The 20,282-nt window shown below is 33.7% G+C and overlaps 2 protein-coding genes across 3 annotated transcripts; both read left to right on the forward strand.

The window, feature by feature from the left end:
* The first annotated feature begins 4,298 nt into the window (after nucleotides 1-4,298).
* On the forward strand, nucleotides 4,299-7,727 carry LOC133697225 (probable serine/threonine-protein kinase WNK9). Of its 2 annotated transcripts, XM_062119664.1 has the most exons (7): nucleotides 4,299-4,523; nucleotides 4,630-4,667; nucleotides 4,789-5,016; nucleotides 5,151-5,371; nucleotides 5,628-5,785; nucleotides 5,868-6,309; nucleotides 6,393-7,727. In XM_062119664.1, exons 1-7 carry the CDS (start codon nucleotides 4,449-4,451, stop codon nucleotides 7,448-7,450), a joined length of 2,220 nt encoding a protein of 739 aa, XP_061975648.1. In that variant the 5' UTR covers nucleotides 4,299-4,448; the 3' UTR covers nucleotides 7,451-7,727. The 2 variants fall into 2 exon arrangements, with proteins under 2 accessions (XP_061975648.1, XP_061975649.1); XM_062119665.1 differs by lacking the exon at nucleotides 5,151-5,371 and having other exon boundaries at nucleotides 4,789-5,003.
* Nucleotides 7,728-14,900: 7,173 nt separating this feature from the next.
* LOC133696167 (small ribosomal subunit protein eS24z-like) lies at nucleotides 14,901-17,767 on the forward strand. The gene is made up of 5 exons (XM_062118264.1): nucleotides 14,901-15,130; nucleotides 15,254-15,295; nucleotides 15,383-15,553; nucleotides 17,267-17,353; nucleotides 17,457-17,767. Exons 1-5 carry the CDS (start codon nucleotides 15,059-15,061, stop codon nucleotides 17,487-17,489), a joined length of 405 nt encoding a protein of 134 aa, XP_061974248.1. The 5' UTR covers nucleotides 14,901-15,058; the 3' UTR covers nucleotides 17,490-17,767.
* The last annotated feature ends 2,515 nt before the right edge of the window (nucleotides 17,768-20,282 follow it).

The raw sequence follows: 20,282 nt of genomic DNA on the forward strand, positions 1-20,282 counted from the left end.
ATATATATATATATATATATATCCTCTCCCTCGTCCCCAAACGCTCCACATACCCGGCTTCGATTCCTTGTAAAAAAACACATTTCAAATAACAAGTAAGAACTATTTGAATTCGCGATTAAAAGTCAACAAATATCACTGAAACCAAACGCAGAACCATATCGCATATCGGTCCATCTACACTAGATAATTGTACGTGTGTTGTTGCAAGTAAATTCTAAAATTTAAAAATATATAAATAATAAATAGATCCCTGGTTTTAATGAAGAAAACTAGAGGACAGAACGATTATTTATAGTTCGTACTTCATACCACGCACAGCAACATTAATTTTAAATTTATCCACTCATCGAGTTTTCCTAGGATAATATTTGTGGATTGCGATTCACCTTCAAGACGATTCTGACAAGATGTCACCAGACACCCATGTTCATTGTTCTTGACAGGATGCACAGCTATTTTTTCTTTTTTGTCGGTGCATGGGATAAAAACAAGAAAAGGCTAAAGAAGATGCGGGGAGCAACATCAATTTCAAGGAATCGGCAGAATCAGATTGGCGATTACTAGAGCTCCAGACTATAAGCGATGGGCATGGATTATGTAGTATGAACTATGAAGCTAAGAACATCTGAATCCTTCACCATAGGACACATGACCGTAGAGAGGTCCGGAGAAAATTTTCTTATTTCCATGATTCAATCAATGCATTACTGTTGACCACCTGATTATTTTTTTTATTATTATTAATACGAATGTTCATCCAATTAATTTATATACATCTCGATTAATTTAATGGATTTTAAAATTAATAATCATCTAAATCTCCAGTAACTCTGAGGACTCAAACTTATAATTATTAGAAAAGTAAACTCAAAATTTAACGTATTTAAAGTATTTAAAGTATTTTTTATTTAAAAATATATTAAAATAATATTTTCTTAAAACAATTAATTTTAATATCATGGCATTAAAACAAATATAAATTATATATAAAAATAATTAAAATAATTTTAAAATTTAACCAACTTTTTGACGTCCGCGGGGGGCGGGCAGGGCAGTGTCCTTCGAGGATGGGATATAATCTTTATTAGGTCATGATACTTCCAATGTCTGGACTTTATCCCCCTTTTCTCATCAAATTGACCATTGATTTTTATTTTTTATTTTAAAAAACAAAGAACATGCACCGACTATATATCATTGCCATAGCACATGAGTGGAGTTGGTTCGAATTCGGCCTCGTAAAGTTATAGGGACCTCTTTCGTCTTTAATGGACCCTACAAAGGCAACCAGACCACTCTGATGCAAACGAATCAGATGCGTGAGTGATAGGAGGAGTCCACCGGAACCTCTAGGCCGAAATTGATTTCGTGGATGCCTTAGACTGGGGCTGTCACGCAAAATGCATGTGTCTGCTTGCCTTCCACTAGGGGCGTGCTTTGCCTTTTATGTCAGTGTGTCGTGTTGGCTTGCTCTCATTGCTGACAAAGATCGAAACGCAACTACATGTACCTAACAGTGAGGACTTTGATGTTTCAAGGGCCCTGAAACTCACAGGCGAGAATCGATAATTTCAGTGAATGTAGGCGGGGAAAAAAAATAATTCATTTGAAAATGAAGTATAAAATTAAAGCAGGTTGCTTTCTTGCAGAGCTATTTAGAATTAAGTTATTTGTTTATCATTTTAATTAGATTTTATAATGATATTCTATAGAAATCTGTATCCAATAAGATTGTAGGATCTTTCTGTAAATAAAATCAAATTCAAAGTAACTTACTATTAAACTACAACTTTCAAATTTTTTTATCTGATGAATCATGTATTTTATAGATAGAAGATATCAATTTTAGGGTGCATATATGTAGCATCTCTCCTTCTTCTCTTTAGAGGGAAAAAAAACTTTAGTACTTACATATATCTAGTGTAATAAAACATATGGGAAATGAATACTAGAATTTTAGTTTAACTGATCAGGTTCCGGGTTCACTCTCCAAAGATTATCAGTTCAAGTTCTACAAATTTTAGAGCCACTTGAGATTTACATAATTATTAACTTCAGTACCCGTAAAATTAGTCAAGATCTATGTAAGGGAATTCAAACACCTATATTAATAAAAAAACATGTGGAAAATGACCCAGTATATCTTCACATTGTCAATCTATCACTGTATTCTTAATCAAGTCAATTTTATCACCATAAAATTATTAGTTTTGTAATTTATCATTTTATTAACATTTTTCACCTAGATTAACGTAGTCAGTCACTCATATACATAACGTAAAATTATATAAGAAATTAACAAGCCCGATGGAGGAGGGAGGGGTCACTGGAAAGACAAAGAGGAAGAGGGGAAGATAGTGAGATTTCAAAGAGAGAGATGTCACGATTGTTCTGATAAAGTTCAAAATACAATGGCCATGCGCTTCCTGTACTCGCAGAGGCAGGGCATCGGCACCCTTTTACGGAGACACTGTGAGCTTGAACAATTGAAGAATCATCATCAACCATGTCACGCTTGTGCAATGACACTACAGTCGTTGTCGTTAATGCTCAAAGGAGTACATAACCTTTGGTTTACGAAACAAATAAATGGAGAAATACCATGTTTACGTGGTGTGTTATGTTGTGTGTTGAATTAATTTTTTAATATATTTAAAAATATAAAAAATTATTGAATATTTTTATTAAACTTAATTTAACAGGTCAATATTGAACTCTTCTTATTCAATTTCTTGTTTAACTTAGGTTTTAAATTAAATTATATAAAAATTGCTCTGATATGATCTAATCAATTTAATCAATCTATAGATATTCCTATAAATTTAAAGATGAAATGAAAAAAATAAAAAATAAAAAAACCTTTCCACATAATTTTTTATATAATCTGAATTTAAATTTGAATTATATAAAATTACAATAACATGACTTACCCGAGAATAGTAAAAATAAAACACTGTTCATCAGTATAAAAAGGTTTGAGAAAAAATTGAGAAAAAAAACTTTTGCATTTGGAGGAATTATCTTGTTGTTGTGATCCGGTACTTTATCAATTAAAAAATAATTTGGATTACTTTAAAAAAAATTAAAGATAAAATTAAAAAAAAAAGAAAAGAGAATTAATCCGTTCATAACAACATCGAAGCTCAATATTGACTCCAGAGTGTTTTAGTATTGAAGTAGTAATAGTCACATGATACTTTTTACGAAGTTCCACGTGACCGATCCCACAGTGGCATACATGTTTATCCCAGGCCAAACTCTCCGACAACAAGACATCTCGTTGTCCTAAATTAAAAACTAATTTATTTGGCAGATAATCCGAGGCAAGCTTAGATGTTAAAGAGGAGATCAATCGAGGCTAAAGGATTTTATATATGTGTCATATCATTGTATTTTTTTCATTTAATATAAGCCGAATTGTACCCGTTTCTTCTTTTTGAAAAGGGCCGACAGTCCATCAATTGCAACCTAAAACTCTCTGGAATTTAAATCATAAAAAGTGAAGGATTTAAAAGATAGGAAAAAAGTATTTCTATCGTGTAATTCAAGATTTATTAAGCTTTGTGATTATATATGTAGTTGGCTTTCCTAATTCTCAATCTGTATTAACATGAAACTCAGGCATTTTGGTCCCTATATCACAATAAAAAAAAATAAAAAAAAAATAAGTAAACTGTTTAGATTTTAAATTTATTTTTTAAAAATAATCGAATGTTTATATAGTAATTAATTTTAAAATATTAGAAAATTAATCAAGATGTGCAAGAAATATCCACGTTTAAAAATAAAAAAAACCTTTCACCCAAAAAATGCAAAATTCAAGTTCCCATCTCTTCTTCTACGAAGAAACCTACTAAAAATAATACATGGAAGAGGAAAAGCATGGTGGGTCCGTGTTATGCAAGCTGTTGCAGGGTAGAGAGAGTTTTGGTTTTACAGCTCGTGATGAGGGAGATGGGAGAAAAAAGGCATATCATGCATTTCCATAGAAAAAAGAGAGGTTGTTTTGTCGGTTCTGCCCTAGGTGGGTCCAACATTGTGATTTCTTTAGCCTCTGAGTGGCTGGCTATTTACCTTGTTCTCTTGATGAACTCCTCGAGGCACTGCCAGAACCTGATAGTTTATGGGGTGATCGTGTTTTTTTATATTGTTTTTTAAAAATAAAAAAATATTATTTTAATATATTTTAAAATAAAAAATACCTAAAAGAGCAACGGACAAACACTACCTAACTTTACTTACTTGTTTTTTTTCAGTTACTAATAAATGTTTATTTTTTCCTCCTCTATTATTTCCTTCAACAAAAAGAAAAAGACTCAATAATTTTTCTGTACTTCAGTTTTTCTTCTTCTACTATTAATATCGTGGCGAACCAGCAAGTTATACTTCCTTCTTTCTCTCTTTCACGAATCTGCATACAGATTCTGTAGAGCTTTGACGATAGAATGAATGGTCCTACAAGCCTTGAACCAGATTCCTACGAGTTTGTTGAGGTTGATCCTACTGGCAGATATGGAAGGGTAAACTAACATTTACGCATGCCCTCTTCATTGCATTTTCCCATCCGCATTTGAAAACTTGAGTTTTGAATCTCATAAGTATGCCTTTTCGTTATGATCTCTGCAGTACAATGAAATTCTTGGCAAGGGAGCTTCGAAGACTGTGTATGGATGTTTTCTGTCTTTTTCTTTTTTTATTGGTCTAATTAATTCGTGGGTGGTTTTCCATTTAAATGTGATTTCAATTTTTGTGAATGCGAGGGTCTTATTTCTTGTTGTGCTGCAGTTATAAAGCCTTTGATGAGTATGAAGGGATTGAGGTGGCTTGGAATCAGGTGAAGCTTTACGATTCCTTGCAGACTTCTGAAGATCTTGAGAGGCTCTACCGTGAAATTCACCTGCTCAAGACCTTAAACCATGAAAACATCATGAAGTTTTATACTTCTTGGGTTGATACTTCTAACAGGAACATCAACTTTGTCACTGAGATGTTCACCTCTGGTACATTAAGACAGTAAGCATTGTACAAGTTTCAGGAAATTTTAGTCTTCCATTCTTGTTGGTTTGCTTATATGGGTGATTGAAATTCGTTGACTATTCAATGTGGGCACGTTTCGTTCTTTTTAAAATTTCAATTTTTTGGCGTAGGTATAGGCTAAAACACAGGAGAGTAAATATTAGAGCAGTCAAGCATTGGTGTAGGCAGATATTGGAGGGGCTTCTCTATCTTCACAGCCATGAACCCCCTGTAATCCACAGGGATCTCAAGTGTGACAACATTTTTGTTAATGGTAACCAAGGAGAGATCAAAATTGGTGATCTTGGCCTTGCTGCTATCCTTAAAAAATCCCATGCTGCTCGTTGTGTTGGCAAGTTCAACTCTAGCTTCCTCAAATCCCTTCTAAGCTCTAATCATATCCAAGATCATTTCTCAAACTGAATATTTGCACATGGTTTATGCCATTTTACACTTTCACCATGCACACGTAACCTCTTTTCAATTAGAAATGCTTGTAGTTGATTTTTCTGATCCAGAATGCTTAAATTAAACTAAAAAAAGTCAGCCTTTTCAATGAGTACATTTTTGAGTTTTTGAGTTCTCTTGTTCCTTATTTTAATACTCAGGAACACCAGAGTTCATGGCCCCAGAGGTGTATGAGGAGGAGTATAATGAATTAGTTGACATTTATTCTTTTGGGATGTGTGTCTTGGAGATGGTCACCTTTGAGTATCCATATAGTGAATGCAACCACGCGGCTCAGATTTACAAGAAAGTTACATCTGTAGGAACCACAAACTCTCAATTTTTCTACTAATCCAATTTATCTTGATGACTTCATTTTACAATTGCATATTTTCATGCAGGGGAAAAAACCAGATGCTTTGTACAAAGTAAAAGATCCCGAGTTGCAAAAATTTGTTGAGAAATGTCTAGCTACTGTGTCCACTAGGCTCTCAGCCAGAGAGCTTTTGAATGACCCTTTTCTTCAAATTGATGATTCTGGATGTGATCTGAAACCAATAGATTATTACCAAGGAGATTTGAATGGAGTAGGTCCTCTTGTGAGACAACCTCTCCATGGAATTCATCGCAGTAACAGCTCTTTGACTGATGGTTACACCAATTATATGGGTTATGATCTTGAGAATGAAATAGAATACCATCAACTCGAGCTTGAGACAAGCCCAATTGATCTCTTCACCTGTCAAGAGGATGAGAATTTGGAAAATGTTGCCATTGCAATTAAAGGGAGGCGGATAGAGGATGACAGCATCTTCTTAAGGCTCAGGATTGCAGACAAGGAAGGTAAGAGAAGTTCCAAATTTCTAGTCCATTATTGTGGTTAGACATCGATTTTTGCATATCGATACTGTTACTTCTCCATGCAGGCCGAATACGAAACATCTACTTCTCATTTGACATTGAGACTGACACTGCAATAAGTGTCGCAACTGAAATGATTGATGAGCTTGATATTGCAGAGCAAGATGTTTTGAAGGTAGCGAAAATGATTGATGATGAAATCTCAACCTTGGTACCGGAATGGAAGAGGGGACGGGGCATAGAGGAAAGTCCACAGAGCACATATGCAAGTTTCTGTCAGAATTGTGCTTCACATGGTCACCTACTGGATTATTTTTCATCAGATAGTCCAGGTGCCAGGAACCTGCAAGTCCTTCAATGTTCTATACATGAATGTGCTGCTGTCCATGGCCGGTTTGAGGAAATTACATATCAAGTCGAAGGGCCTGAGCAATGTGCTAGCACAGATTGCGCACCTGTTTCACCAAGCCAATCTACAAACATCACTTATACTGACATCACTGCTCAGCGAGATGCACCAAGTGCACGAGGATCAAAAGAGATTCATTGTGATCAGGGTCTGAGCATAACAAACCAATCAATCTTTGAGGAGGAAGAAAGAATCATAAACATGGACAGTCTTTGTGAATCCAATGCAAGAAAATCTACCTGCGAGAACCCTTCAGCAGTTTATTGCGCTCACTGGGATGATTATGAGAACGAAATTAGGCAAGAATTAAGATGGCTTAAAGCCAAGTATCAGATGCAGTTAAGGGAGCTAAAAGACCAACAGTTGGGAGTCAAATCGAAATCTTCAAGCCTGAGTCCTAATTCAGATAACATGGAGCACCAGAAAGATAATGTGCCTTCTCTGCCTTTGATTTTGCGTAAAGCAAAGAGAGGCAACAATGAAGCTGCCCTGAAGTTTCTTTCCTCTGCTAAGAATTTTGCTTCATGTTTTCCTACAGATGCTGATAAAAGGTGGGTTGATTCAGGAAAAAGAAAGGTCCAAAATTGTGAGGCAATCAATATGGCTTGCAGTCCCGAGCCAATGGTCACGGCTAAGAGTTTCTACACAGGAGCTTTGCTTCCACATTCACTTCACAGGGCAACTTCCCTTCCAGTTGATGCTGTAGATGTCTAAATGCAGCATAATTTTCTACCCAGATCACCAAATATGCACTACGTCCACGTCCCCCCCTCCCCCACTTCTTCATTAGTCATTATCAACAGTCCACTTCATTTTAGTCTACTATAGCTCACAAGAGGCGATGATTATTAGCTGTACAAGCAGAGATGTAGTTTTACAGCTTGCAGGGTCCATCCTATGCGGGATCACTTCCCTTGGGAAAACACTTTATTGTACATTACCAACTAACATATGCAAGTAAAGTAGTAAAAAAGTTTTCCAAAGTTTTACTGCTCATCTGGTAGAAAAATTGTGATTTCCCATATTATCCCTTTTGGATGATCTGGATTTGCAATTACTGCGATTGCCTGTCATAGTTAGGATTAGTTGTCTTGTTGATATGATCAGCAGGGTGCTTCGGATAAGCATTTATGCTAACTTGTACCTGCACTGCCAGGCTATTTGCCATCAGCCAATTCTATTTTCTAGGCTAAAATAACATAATTAGACCAATTTTCAGACATTAAAGGATTGGTACTCAATTACAGCAAATTAAACAGTTTGAGGACTTGTATAGGCAACTTTACTGATGGAAAAAGGACAAAAGCTAACGGAGGAAATCACTGTCACCATAAGTGCAAATGGGCTGAAGTAAATGGTAGATTTCTGCACTTTTCCCCTACTCATTTTTTCACTTCAATGAAGCAGCTAATGACGTTGGAATCCATTAAAAAGAAAAAAAAGATTTGATAAGAAAATCCCATTCAAAGGGAAGGAAATGGAGCATGGCACTTTGACTGGCGATTTTAATTACAAGCAAAGCCAGTTTTTCACGTCTAATAGAGCCCCCTTTGACTGACTATAGTTTAAATTATGGAGGGGTTATTACTGGGGGATAAGGGGATGGGTTGAATGAGTGGTGGATGGAGAAAGAGAGAGGTTCTTGCATCTCTGCATGCTTTTTCCTACTCCATTATTGTTCATCAATGTTTGATTATGAAGTATAACTTTCAACTATCGCTTTTGGAAACTTATCATGGCTGGAAATGAAGCACGGAAAAAGTTAAGCAATAGAAAAGTAATCCAACACGTACACAGATTCCATTATTACTCTTCACTGCTGATCTTTTCTAAAAGCGTCTTTCCAAGCTAACTTTTGATAAAGAGGTAATTTAAAAAAAAACACGGTGAAGTGACGTAGATTTAAAAAGATTTGCCGAAATACTACGGTTTTATCAAGTCTTGTTTTAAAAACATGAATTTTATTAAATGATGTTATTTTAAAGTGTAATAATATTGAGGTTTAAAAATAATAATATTTAATAAATATTATATTTTTAAAATATTTCATGGTCAAATTGTGTCTTTTCTAGCTCAAATGATTTTAAAATAATTGAAAAATTTTTAAAATTGTCAAAATTAGAAGGCCCAATAAAATTTTTGATATCTAAAAATTCGACGATTCGTGTAGTAACACAACGACTATTAGAAGGAAAATAACCTCTAAAAAAATTTAAGCATGATCCAACAATTAAATCAAAATTTATGATCATTTTAAGCTGTTATTCTGATTTAGCACAACCATACTTCCTTTTGAGTCTAGATCTACCCTACTAGTTCATGAATGCATCTACTAGGTTATCTATATAACCTGTTTGGGACAAATCCCCATCTAATTATGACAGATTCACACCTGATTATTTAGAATCACCCACTACTACATAAACAATAATTTTTTAAGATTTTAACTAGAGTTTAATTTTGATTCAACAAATTAAACAAAGATGTATATCTTAAATCATAAAACATATTTGAAAAAAAGATTCATAAAATTATAGTTTTTGTGTAAAATAATTAAGCGAATAATATGTCTAGATCCAACCGATCAACTAATTTATAGAAAAAAATAGATTTTGATCATATCACGCTTCTAAAATATGAAATGACTAAATTATGTTATTTCTCTTAATTTATTTTTGAACTTACATCAATCCCATCAATTTTTTTAATTTTCCTGCTAACTTTTTAAAAAATTCCAATTCCCATGTACACCATAAAGGAAGGGAAAAGATAGAAGTTACCGTGCAAGCAGGCACAGAACAGCAATGCATAATCACTTGTATAAGCTTGCATTGAATAATAATGCTCCACCCCAACTCCCACTTTGTCACTGATGGCTCTGTGACTTTTTCTTGAGTTCAGACAAGGCTGTCTGACTATGAAGTCTACAATGTGCCAAATTTGCTGGTGTGTGTTTTAGTCGCACATTATTTGGAATCTGCTACATTCTTAACACATAATTGAGCATCCACCACGAAATATCGATCTTTCAGGAAAGGTGCCTTCAGTGCATCTGTCACATTTCCACTAGTTAACAGAAACCAGAGTTGCAGCTCAATTTTGATGATCCCGTTAGCGTGAGAAGATCAGGCACAATCTCAAGCTTCTGTTAGTTTTATACTTTATGATTTCATTTAGTGCGGAGTATTTCCACCATTGAACACGGCACAGAGCTGCAAGTGTGGCTTGACAACTGATATTATTCTCCTACAGTAGTTAATCTTTCCAGAAATGAAGCAAGCAAAGAAGCAAGAGTAGTTAGGTTTTCAAATTCTTTCACCTTTACTATCGTCATGCTGAAACTGAAACTCCAAGCCTTGTTGGCTTTGGTCTTTAGACTCTGTTTTGTTTAATTGCAAGTGGTTCTAAGTTTTTCTAAACTCGTTTGCTATTAAAAAAAAGTTAGTCCATAAAAAATGTTTTACAGTTAAAAAAAACTTGGCTGGTTTTCTAAAAATATTTTATTTTTATTTTGTGTGGAATACAATACTTTTAAAAAATTATAAAATTTTTAAAAATATAATATTATTTGTTGATTATATCAAATTTAATATTTAATTATTTTTATTGCTACATATTTTTATTTAATTATTTTCTTGATTTGTTTTTTAATTTTGTCCACTTAGAATTTGATTTAATTTAATTTTTATATCAATTTTAATTCTTATTTTTTTTATTGTTATTTGTTTTTCTCTTATCTTTTTCTTAATTGATATTTTTTTATTTATCAGATTTGATTTTCATTCTTTTTATTATTATTTATTTTATTTAAAATAATTTATAAAATTAGATTTATTCTTCAATTTCATCATCTTTTAATTTTTTTATCCGTTAGATTTGATTCTATTTTTTTATTATTATTCAAAATAATTTGCGATGTTGGATTTTTTTTCCTTTAAATTTTATCTTCCTCAACTTTTTTATTCATCAAATTTGATTTCTATTTTCTTAATAAATTTTAAAAAATAAATTAAAATATTAATAAATTATTTTTAAACTTATTTTCATGGCATAACTAAATACTGAAAATATTTTACAATTTATTTTCCATAATACTAACAAATATCTAAAAATAATCTACTTTTAAAAAATATATTTTCTATAAAAATAACCATGCAAAATAAAATTATTTTTCCGCAAACAAACTAGAAAATTATTAGATGCCGTCCGTTTAATATACTTTCGAATATTTGATCTTAAATTTTGGGCAGAAAGGTGTGATCTATATCCCTCACATTTATGATGTTTCTTCGGCAATTTATATGGACTGTCTTCATATATCATGAAAAAAAAAAGGGTAATAGACAAGGATTGTCATCAACACAAACCGAATTACTACGAGAAAATCCCCCTCTATTTATTTACGTATTATTTTTATTTTCTAGCTATCAGATTTCTGTGAATATAATACAGCATGCAATAATAACTGCAAATCAGGGCTCTCTGTTTCAGAAAACAGAGCTTAAAACTAGAAACATTTCGTCAAAGCAACTTCTACCCAACTTCGAATTAAAACCAGATTTCTTCGATTAGATGGGACACATGATCGCCTTTTATTTACTAATTCAACCTAGATACATGTATTCTCCACGCTAATGAAGGACTGACTGTTCAATTTCTAACAAGAAAACCAAAGTAGCACACGCTAGCAATGAGGGTTTGCTAATTGTAGTTTGAAATCTACAACTTGGCTAGAATTAGAAATTATGCAGCTCAATGCTCTAGGAAAAGACTCGACAGTACCAGCCTGTTAGTGAGATACGTGAAACAAATTACAAGAACAAAAATTCTCATCCCCCATCTACCATTCTGGGCAAATTCCTAATGTTTGCATGGAAAGTAACTGAAGTTGTGATTAGTTCTTTGTCAGCAAAGATGACTCAAATAAGGCCCATGGTAAAAATAGCAAACAAGTGGTAATTCTTCAACTAAATGCAGAATCTGCTATGCTTCACCAGTACTAGTATGCGAGGTAAGAATTTACGTGCACATACTTGGGTGAACTTTCAATTTCTTATCATGAAAAGGCATGCCAGCAATATGCTTCCATGCTGAATATATGGTAACCGATTCTACAACCTACATAGTTGAAGCGTTTCCTTCTGAAGCTAACAAAACGCCTCTTGTATAGCTTTGTCTTGTCAGTGACATCGACCTAAAAAATTAGTACTTTCTTAGAAATCCCTGCACAGACAAAGCATCACTCTCCGCCTGCGGAGTCCATTGCACCTCTACAGCTTTATAGGAAAGAAAAATAACAAGATACATATAGGATACAACATATGAATAGTTGAGATTCCAATATTTAAATATGTTTTGTTATACCAGAAGCCTGGAGGATATAACATCCGCAGATAGTGAGGCTTTTTTTTTTTTTAATAATTTCCACGGTGTTTTCGATGGCAGGAACTTTATGCGCACCTTTAGCAAACACAAGGATGGTGACCTGAGAATAAGATGAGCAAAATTAAGAAAAGAAGTGATGGAAATAGTGATATTTAGTATCTTCGAAATATTATATGAATTCAGAAGAGGTAACCTGATAAATATCCCCACGCATACGAGTCGAGAAGGACTAGTAGCAACCGGACCATGAAATGGAGGGGGAGGGGACGGAAGTCAATTTAATGTCCCTATTACGTTTCCCTGCATCCGTTTAATGTCATGGCTCCTTAAGGATGCAGAAGATTACATCATAATCATCACACCAGGTGTTTCATGCAGATCAATTGGCGAATGTTGGTCAGCAACAGCTTTGAAGGACAATGGCAAAAGGGGGAAATATTAGCAAAATGGTCAGCAGATAATGGATATCATCAACTGCCTGGTATATTCATATTTTTGATCCATTTGAAGCTACAGACTAAAACACTTGCACTCCCTTATCCAAGTTAAATACCTGATCAATTCGCAACATGGAACACCAGATATAAAGCAAGAAAGAAAACAGATTGAAAATCAACAAACCAGTAAAAGTAAAAAGGGAACTTTCCCTGTGTGCACTAGTTTTCTGATCATAAACCTTTTAGAGTTTTTATACAAGTGTTTGGCAACTGATTTCTCCTGAAATTAACAGGCGAGCAGTCCAAGACTAACGATATATCAAGGCTGTTTCAACCGATCAGTCTGAACTCTTGAGTTTTTAATTTTGCAAGTCATGACAGAGATCTTTCTTTCGGTGATTTCCAGGCTGAACTCTTGAGTTTTGAGACTCTCATTGACGCACAAACCAACCTTGTCATTGATCAGCACTATGCATTTTCAACAAATCAAAAAGCGAAAGCCCCAATGTTTACAAGGAAGCTAAAGCTGCAAACACCTCTGAAGTCTCAATTGCATCAGTCATCTTACGGTCAAAAGAAAAACAATTCTACTCCTCCTAATCAACCTGCTAATGACAGATGATCAATCTGCCAGATTTTGATAAGAAAGGACATGATGCTCTTGACTATTATCACCGTTTTGACTTTTTTTTCAGGGACGGTTTCCACCTGCTGATATTGCTACAATGGCTGCTGAAGTCAACAATTCTTAGGACCAACATGTCTGGTATACGGACAGTGGAGCAAATGCTCATATCACTACCAATGCAGGAAATTTAACCAAAAAACAGTCCTACAAGGGTGATGATACTCTCCAAGTTGGCAATGGCTCAGATTTAGTAGTCAAACAAGCTTGAAATTCAACTCTAAGCTTTGACCATAGCTCTTTCAAACCCACTAATGTCCTATATTATCCTAATACTTCTGCAATTTTTCTATCTATTAACCAACTATTCTGGATAATGATTGTTATTTTGCACCAACTGATATTGATTTTTTGTGTAAAGGAAAACAAGATGGGTCGCATCCTGCTTCAAGGACCGATTGAAAACGAACTTTATCCATTTACTGGTCACGGGAGCTTCTCTAATAAACTGTGTTGCCCCACTGCCACGCTAGGAATAAAAACTTCACTGAACACTGGCATAATTGCCTAGGGCGTCCTGCCAAGCCCATCTTCGATCGTTTACGTAATTATTTATCTATTTTTTATCCTTCCAGACAGTTGAGTTTCCGCAGCTCTTGTCAATTAGGTAAAGCTACAAAACTTCCTTTCGCTGTTTCAGTAGACAATCTATAAATCCCTTGCAGCTAGTTCACACTGATGCGGGGATGTCTCCGATGAATTCTGTTGGTGATTGTCGCTGTTGTCTTTTTTTTTATCGATGATTTTATTAGATTCACATGGATGTATCCTATGCATGTTTTTTTTTATTAAGAACACAAATCTCTTGTTGAAAATGTATTCTCTTCTAAAATTCAACAATTGCAATTTCTCCCTTTCCAACAATTTCAAATCTTTTTTTGCACCGCATGAGATATACCATAGATTAACTTTAACTTCCCGTTGTACTTCACAACAAAATTGCTCATGAATGCTAGTTTAGTTTATTTTGTTTTTAAAAGCAATTAATTAAATAATGTTATTGTGTTAAAAAAATATATAAAAAAACAATTTTTTCTAATTAATTTGATAATGATTAATGAATAATGTGGAAAAGACCTTGCTACCCCACCAATAACCAATAAGATCATTGGTTTTTGTGGAGAAAAATAAAATTATTATTACATTGGTATAATATATAGTATTTCATGTCTTGATTTATAGCGAAAACTGATATTTGCAGTTTTTTTTTTTGGTTAATAATAACATCTATTAGGTACAACAAAGGAATAATTAGTAATGCAATATTTAGAATATAATCATTATATTATTATATTATAAAGAAGTTAAATCTAATGGGTTTACATGGATAGAACAGCATCATATTGGACTTTTTAGCTTGAAACAATATCGTTTTTGTAAAAAAAAATCAAGTGGCCTTTTGGATTTATATTAAATAGCTCTTAAACTTTATTCATGTTAGAAAAAAATCCCTCAATGTAAAAGAAGGAGAGGGAAGGTAAAAGAGAGAGGGAGTTTTGTTTTTTTAATATCTGAGAACATGTTTTAAGTGTTTTTCAACGAAAATATTTTTTGTCAGAAATTTATTATAACGATTTTTAAATTCTTTCATATCTTATTTATTTTTCACGACCCGGAGCCGGATAGTTCTAATCAAACACTCGCGCATACAAACCTCGAGAGCCAAACAGAGCCCATATACTGTTTCACTGCCACTGCATAAAACCCTAATAATAAAATTTCTTCATTTTCCACTCCGTGCCCAAACGCAGCTTCGCTTAAAATCATAGCTTAGCGGCGTCAAGGAGAGGAGAAACCTGGTAGTTACAGGCAACCATGTCAGACAAGGCTGTGACTATTAGAACAAGAAAGTTCATGACAAACAGGCTTCTTTCAAGGAAGCAGTTTGTGAGTTCTGTCTCTTCAGTTCTCTTTCTTTCTGTGTTTTCTTTTTCATCCCGGTATGTTTGGTTTCTAACTTAATGCAGGCTAAGGAAATGGATTATAATCTAATTATTGTTTTTGAAACAGATCATTGATGTTTTGCATCCTGGGAGAGCTAATGTTTCTAAGGTATGTATAGTTAGTTTCTTTTTTTCATGTTTTCTTATCTGTTTTTTTCTAATGATTTTTGGTATCTGACATTGATATTCTCTGAAGGCTGAATTGAAGGAGAAACTGGCAAGTTTATATGAAGTGAAAGACCCGAATTCGATTTTTGTGTTCAAGTTCCGTACTCATTTTGGAGGTGGGAAATCAACTGGGTTTGGGCTGATTTATGACTCTGTGGAGAGCGCCAAGAAATATGAACCAAAGTACAGGCTAATCAGGGTAACTTCCAATATGCTTTACTCCATTGTTCTTGTTGTAGAGTGATTGCTGCCTTCACACATGAGACTTGTGTAGTCATGGCCTATCTTTCGTGTTTTAGTGTGTTTGTTGATTGTCTAGTTGTTTTGTTTGGTAGATGATTTCTAATATACTTACTCTGCTAGTGTCTAGTTGTTGTTACGCAGCTGCAATGATTTTGCTTAACACGCAGTATGTTTGTTAGACCTTTCCTTTATTCAAGGAAAGAGTGAACAAGAATAAGAGGTGTCAGATTTTCCTGCATTGTTAGATTAAAGGCAAATCTGCATTATTTGATCTTTTGCTTGGTTTCTGATTATGTGTACTGATTGTTTTGTACTAGCTTGAGATTTGTTTCTCAGAGTAAACAAGCATAACCTGTTAATTCAGATTAGCAACACAATCATGTCTACTAGAAGCCTACTCGTTAAGCAAACAAAAAACAAAATCTATTGTAGAATAGACATGGCCTGGACCCTTCACTATGCTTTTAAACTATGAACATACCAGAGCCTTTTGTCATGATCCAAGTTACTCAATTTACCCCGAAACAATTGTGATTTACATCAACAATCCCTTCTCAGTCTTACAAGTACTTTGGGGAAATCAATTCTTATTTACATCCATGTTATATATATACAAGTAGCCCAGGGAATTTTCAAGCCAACACCTTAAAACTCACCTTGGAATGTCTTTCAACTATCAGCTAGAATCCTGAGAGCCTGTGATTGTTTTTTCTAAGGCATATATTTATTAATTTTCCTATATCTTTTTGCACAGTATTCATGGAGAATATTGTCTCCATTTTTTCATGCAGAAGTTCAGGTGCATTAGTGATTCTAGGGTAGCATCAATTTCAATCGGGAAGATGGTTGGAGGAATATGGGATGAGTTTCACCCTAAATATCAATCTAGTCTTCACCTAATTGAAAGAGTATTGAAGTATCTGCTATAGAAGTCCTTTGCTTGCTGTTTGGATCACTAACTTATCATTTTTCCTAGAAGTCATCTCTTGTGTAATGGATCTAGAGTCCAAATGTTCTCTTGTGAGACAAAAGCGTAGGAAACATGCCATATAAAGGATTTCAATTAGGTTCAAGTACATGACCCAGATTCAACATTTGCTTGCAACTGTTGTGTTTTTTTTTGTTACATTTTCTAGATACAATTCGAATATTATGACTGAATTTATTCTAGATGAATGATGAAGAATAGCCAGTTTTCTAGCACCAATAACTATTCTAGGTGAAAGGAATGTGTTTTTTGCCAATGCAGCAGAAGCTGCTACTGACAAGCTTCTGTGTGAAGATGCTGAATGGCTTTTTTATTCCTTTTTAGACTTGTCTCCCAAAAGCATTTGAGATCTCACATGCCATGTGAAGAATTTTGATTGTGTTCAGACAACTCATATTTGATATTTGCTTGCACCTTTTGTGTATTTGTTCGAATAACTATGTCTGCTTGTATTTTGTCAGTCTAACTTCATAAACATTTGCATCTTAGGATATATGCTACTCGTTAGCACTGGGACTGGAATCATTTTTTGTCATACGACCACCACACATGTTGGGGATACAACAAACTAGTGTAGTTTTCTAAAGTTCAACTTGGTTTTGTTATGTGTGCTCTGATTACTCTAGTGCATCGGTTTTAATATGTGTTTTTATACTGAATAATTGCTTGTTTTGATGATAGAATGGACTTGCCACCAAGGTGGAAAAATCAAGGAAGCAGCTAAAGGAAAGGAAGAACAGGGCAAAGAAAGTTCGAGGTGTAAAGAAGGTAATGGAGCAGTTTTCTTTGGCAATAACACTCATTATTGTTGGATTTTTCTTAGCCACCACATACAAACTGTTGATGCCCAATGTGTTTCTTCTATGTGCAGACCAAGGCTGGAGATGCTGCAAAGAAGAAGTGAGATCTAAGTGAGTTAGCTACCTGTCACAGTAATACGACTGGAAACCTGAATGTTTCTTCCTCGGATCTTATCTATCTATCCTCCAATGAAGTTTTGTTAAGATTTTGTTTTGAGATGCTTTTAGTTATGTTTGCCAGCTGACTGAACATGTGCCTGTAGAGGTTTTTAATATTTGAGGAATCATTTGTTGAAGTAATTGTGACAATTTTGCACTGTGGTGTCTGCTTTGTTGTGATTCTGATGCTACTGATTCAATTTGTTCTTGCTGGATTCTTTAATCTTTTGGAATGCTTATGCTCCATCCAGGATTAAGATTTCCCCCCCAAATGTCCAATTTTCTATTAGCAATTCTTGATTTTGAGCCCGTGTGGGTCCAATACTCAAATTTAGCGCAAGAGGAGTTAATTTGCGGAGCTGCTTTGGCTCACGCCGTCCCGATTTCCCCCAAGGTAAAAGGTTTCATGTCTTGGGTGTGAAATTCTAATCTGAATTTTCCTGGGGCCAACGTGGATAGTGTGGCTTACAAACCATCGCCGTCGTCTCGTATTGTACAAAACGTGGGTGGCAACTAAAAACAAAATATCACATGAAACGCTTTCACTCATAGGACGGACGCAAACGCGTTGCAGCTGGATCGCATGTGTGCTGCATGTTGAATTAGAGTGTCCAGTGCCTCCCTCGTGCGGAAGCTGTAGCTAGAAATTGGAATAAAGTTGACTTCAAGATGATGACATTCGGCATAAAACTGCAGCATACGCAATATTTGATTTCCCAACCGATCACTTGAGTACGTTTCTATTTTGTATCATACGCGTTACTATTCGATAATACGAATGCTCGCACGTCAAGTGCCTGTGATTCCATGAGCTTCACATTGTTTTTTTTAAAGAGTATGTTTTATTAGGAAATATATAAAAAAATTATTTTTAATATTAATACATTTAAAATAATTTAAAAACATAAAAGAGTTGATTAATTTTATAAAATAAATCACAAAATACGGTTTCAACCTAATAAACAAGCATCCCTGCTGTTTGTTGGCCAACCAAGCATACCGGAAAGATTCTATTACAATAATTTTTAGTTACATCATACGCTACTAGAATGATCAATCAAGCATCCATTATCCAGTCTAGAATATTTGTCATGGACTGTATTTGGTATGTATGTCATCTTTGCTCTTTTAAGGTAAACTAGTTTTTTATTTGTTTTTCAAGTTGTTATATAAAAAATACGAAAGAGCTGAAGCCGCTCTCAGAAACAGAGGTGTTTTTCAAACAGGGTTGACGAGGCTCGACATGAAAAAGCTGCGATGGAAAGCCTTTATTTTGTCCGGAGACGAATGAGACTATCCACTTGTCCAGATTACAAATTTCAAGAATCAGACCACGAACAATTAACAAAGCACCTGTAGCGTTACGTTGATACCAAGGTTGTCAATTCTATTCTGTTTTGTTTGGAATGGCCGAAATATTCCATATCAATTTAAAAAACGGAACAAATTTCATTTCATTTTAAATCTCGGTCCGTTCCGGATTTTTCGGCTAAATTCCGCCCGAAACGTTCCGGTTCCATTCCACATGTTCCGTTCCACTCTTGAAAAGCCATTGAATCAAATTGAACCTTATTCAATTTAATTAATTAAACCACCCAATTATAAAAAGCTCTTTTTTATTACTATTTTCTATAACAATGATATTAATAATAACATTGAAAATTATTATTACTATTTTCATTAACAATGATATTAATTTTTTAAAATTAGATTTATCACTAATATATATGGTTTATATTCATGTTGTTTTTTTCATGTTTATATTTTGTAGGAATTTGAGCAAAACAAGGGATGCTTTAGATTTCATTAGCCTTAATAACATTGACCTAATTTTATATTTAAAATATTTGTGTTAAAACATTTTACTTTCATAATATTTTGATATTTTGTTTAAGTTGAATTACTTTAAGTTAAAGATCTATTTATTCTTGACTATTTAGAAATATTTTAAATTTTGAAATTATATTTGTTTGGCATTGTGTTTGTATTGCATAATTTATAATTAATTTATCTTGAATTTGAATTATGTTTGTTGAATATATATATATATATATATATATATATATATATATATATATATGAACAGTACAACCCCGAAACGGCACGCCGAAACACCCTGAAACTGAAACATTCCGTTCCAATTGAAAAAACAAAACACCTACCGAAACGGAATTGACAACCTTGGTTGATACACAAGGGAGGTGTTTTCCACTGCATTTGCTTCTGTTTTTATGTGTGTTTTTAAAATGTTTCTGGTTTTAAAATATATTAAATTGATATTATTTTAGTATTTTATAGTAATTTTGATTTATTAATGTTAAAAATAAAATAAAAATTTGAAAAAAATTATGTGTTTTTAAGTAAAAAAATATTTCAAAATACACTTTGTACCACAATCTCAAATACATGTATTCTAGTTATAGACTTGTGCTACTCGGTTATTTAGTTATAAGCATGTGGCGAATAGATTTTTTTAAATATAATAAAAATATATGGATCATAAAGAATTATTTGATATTTTTATTAAAACTGACCTAGCTATTCAACTTTAATTTTTTTTATATAATTTTTTATTTAGCTCAAGTTTAAAATAAAATAAAAGAGAATATAGTTGAATAAACAACAAAATTAAAAGAAAAAACTTTTAACCAGACTCTTTGCTTAGTTTAAATTTAAAATCAAACCAACAACAAAGATTCAATTTTAAAAACAATATTGTTAAAAAAAATTAAGAAAGA

Source organism: Populus nigra, chromosome 6 (assembly GCF_951802175.1).
Source record: "Populus nigra chromosome 6, ddPopNigr1.1, whole genome shotgun sequence".
Classification (NCBI taxonomy): Eukaryota; Viridiplantae; Streptophyta; class Magnoliopsida; order Malpighiales; family Salicaceae; genus Populus; species Populus nigra.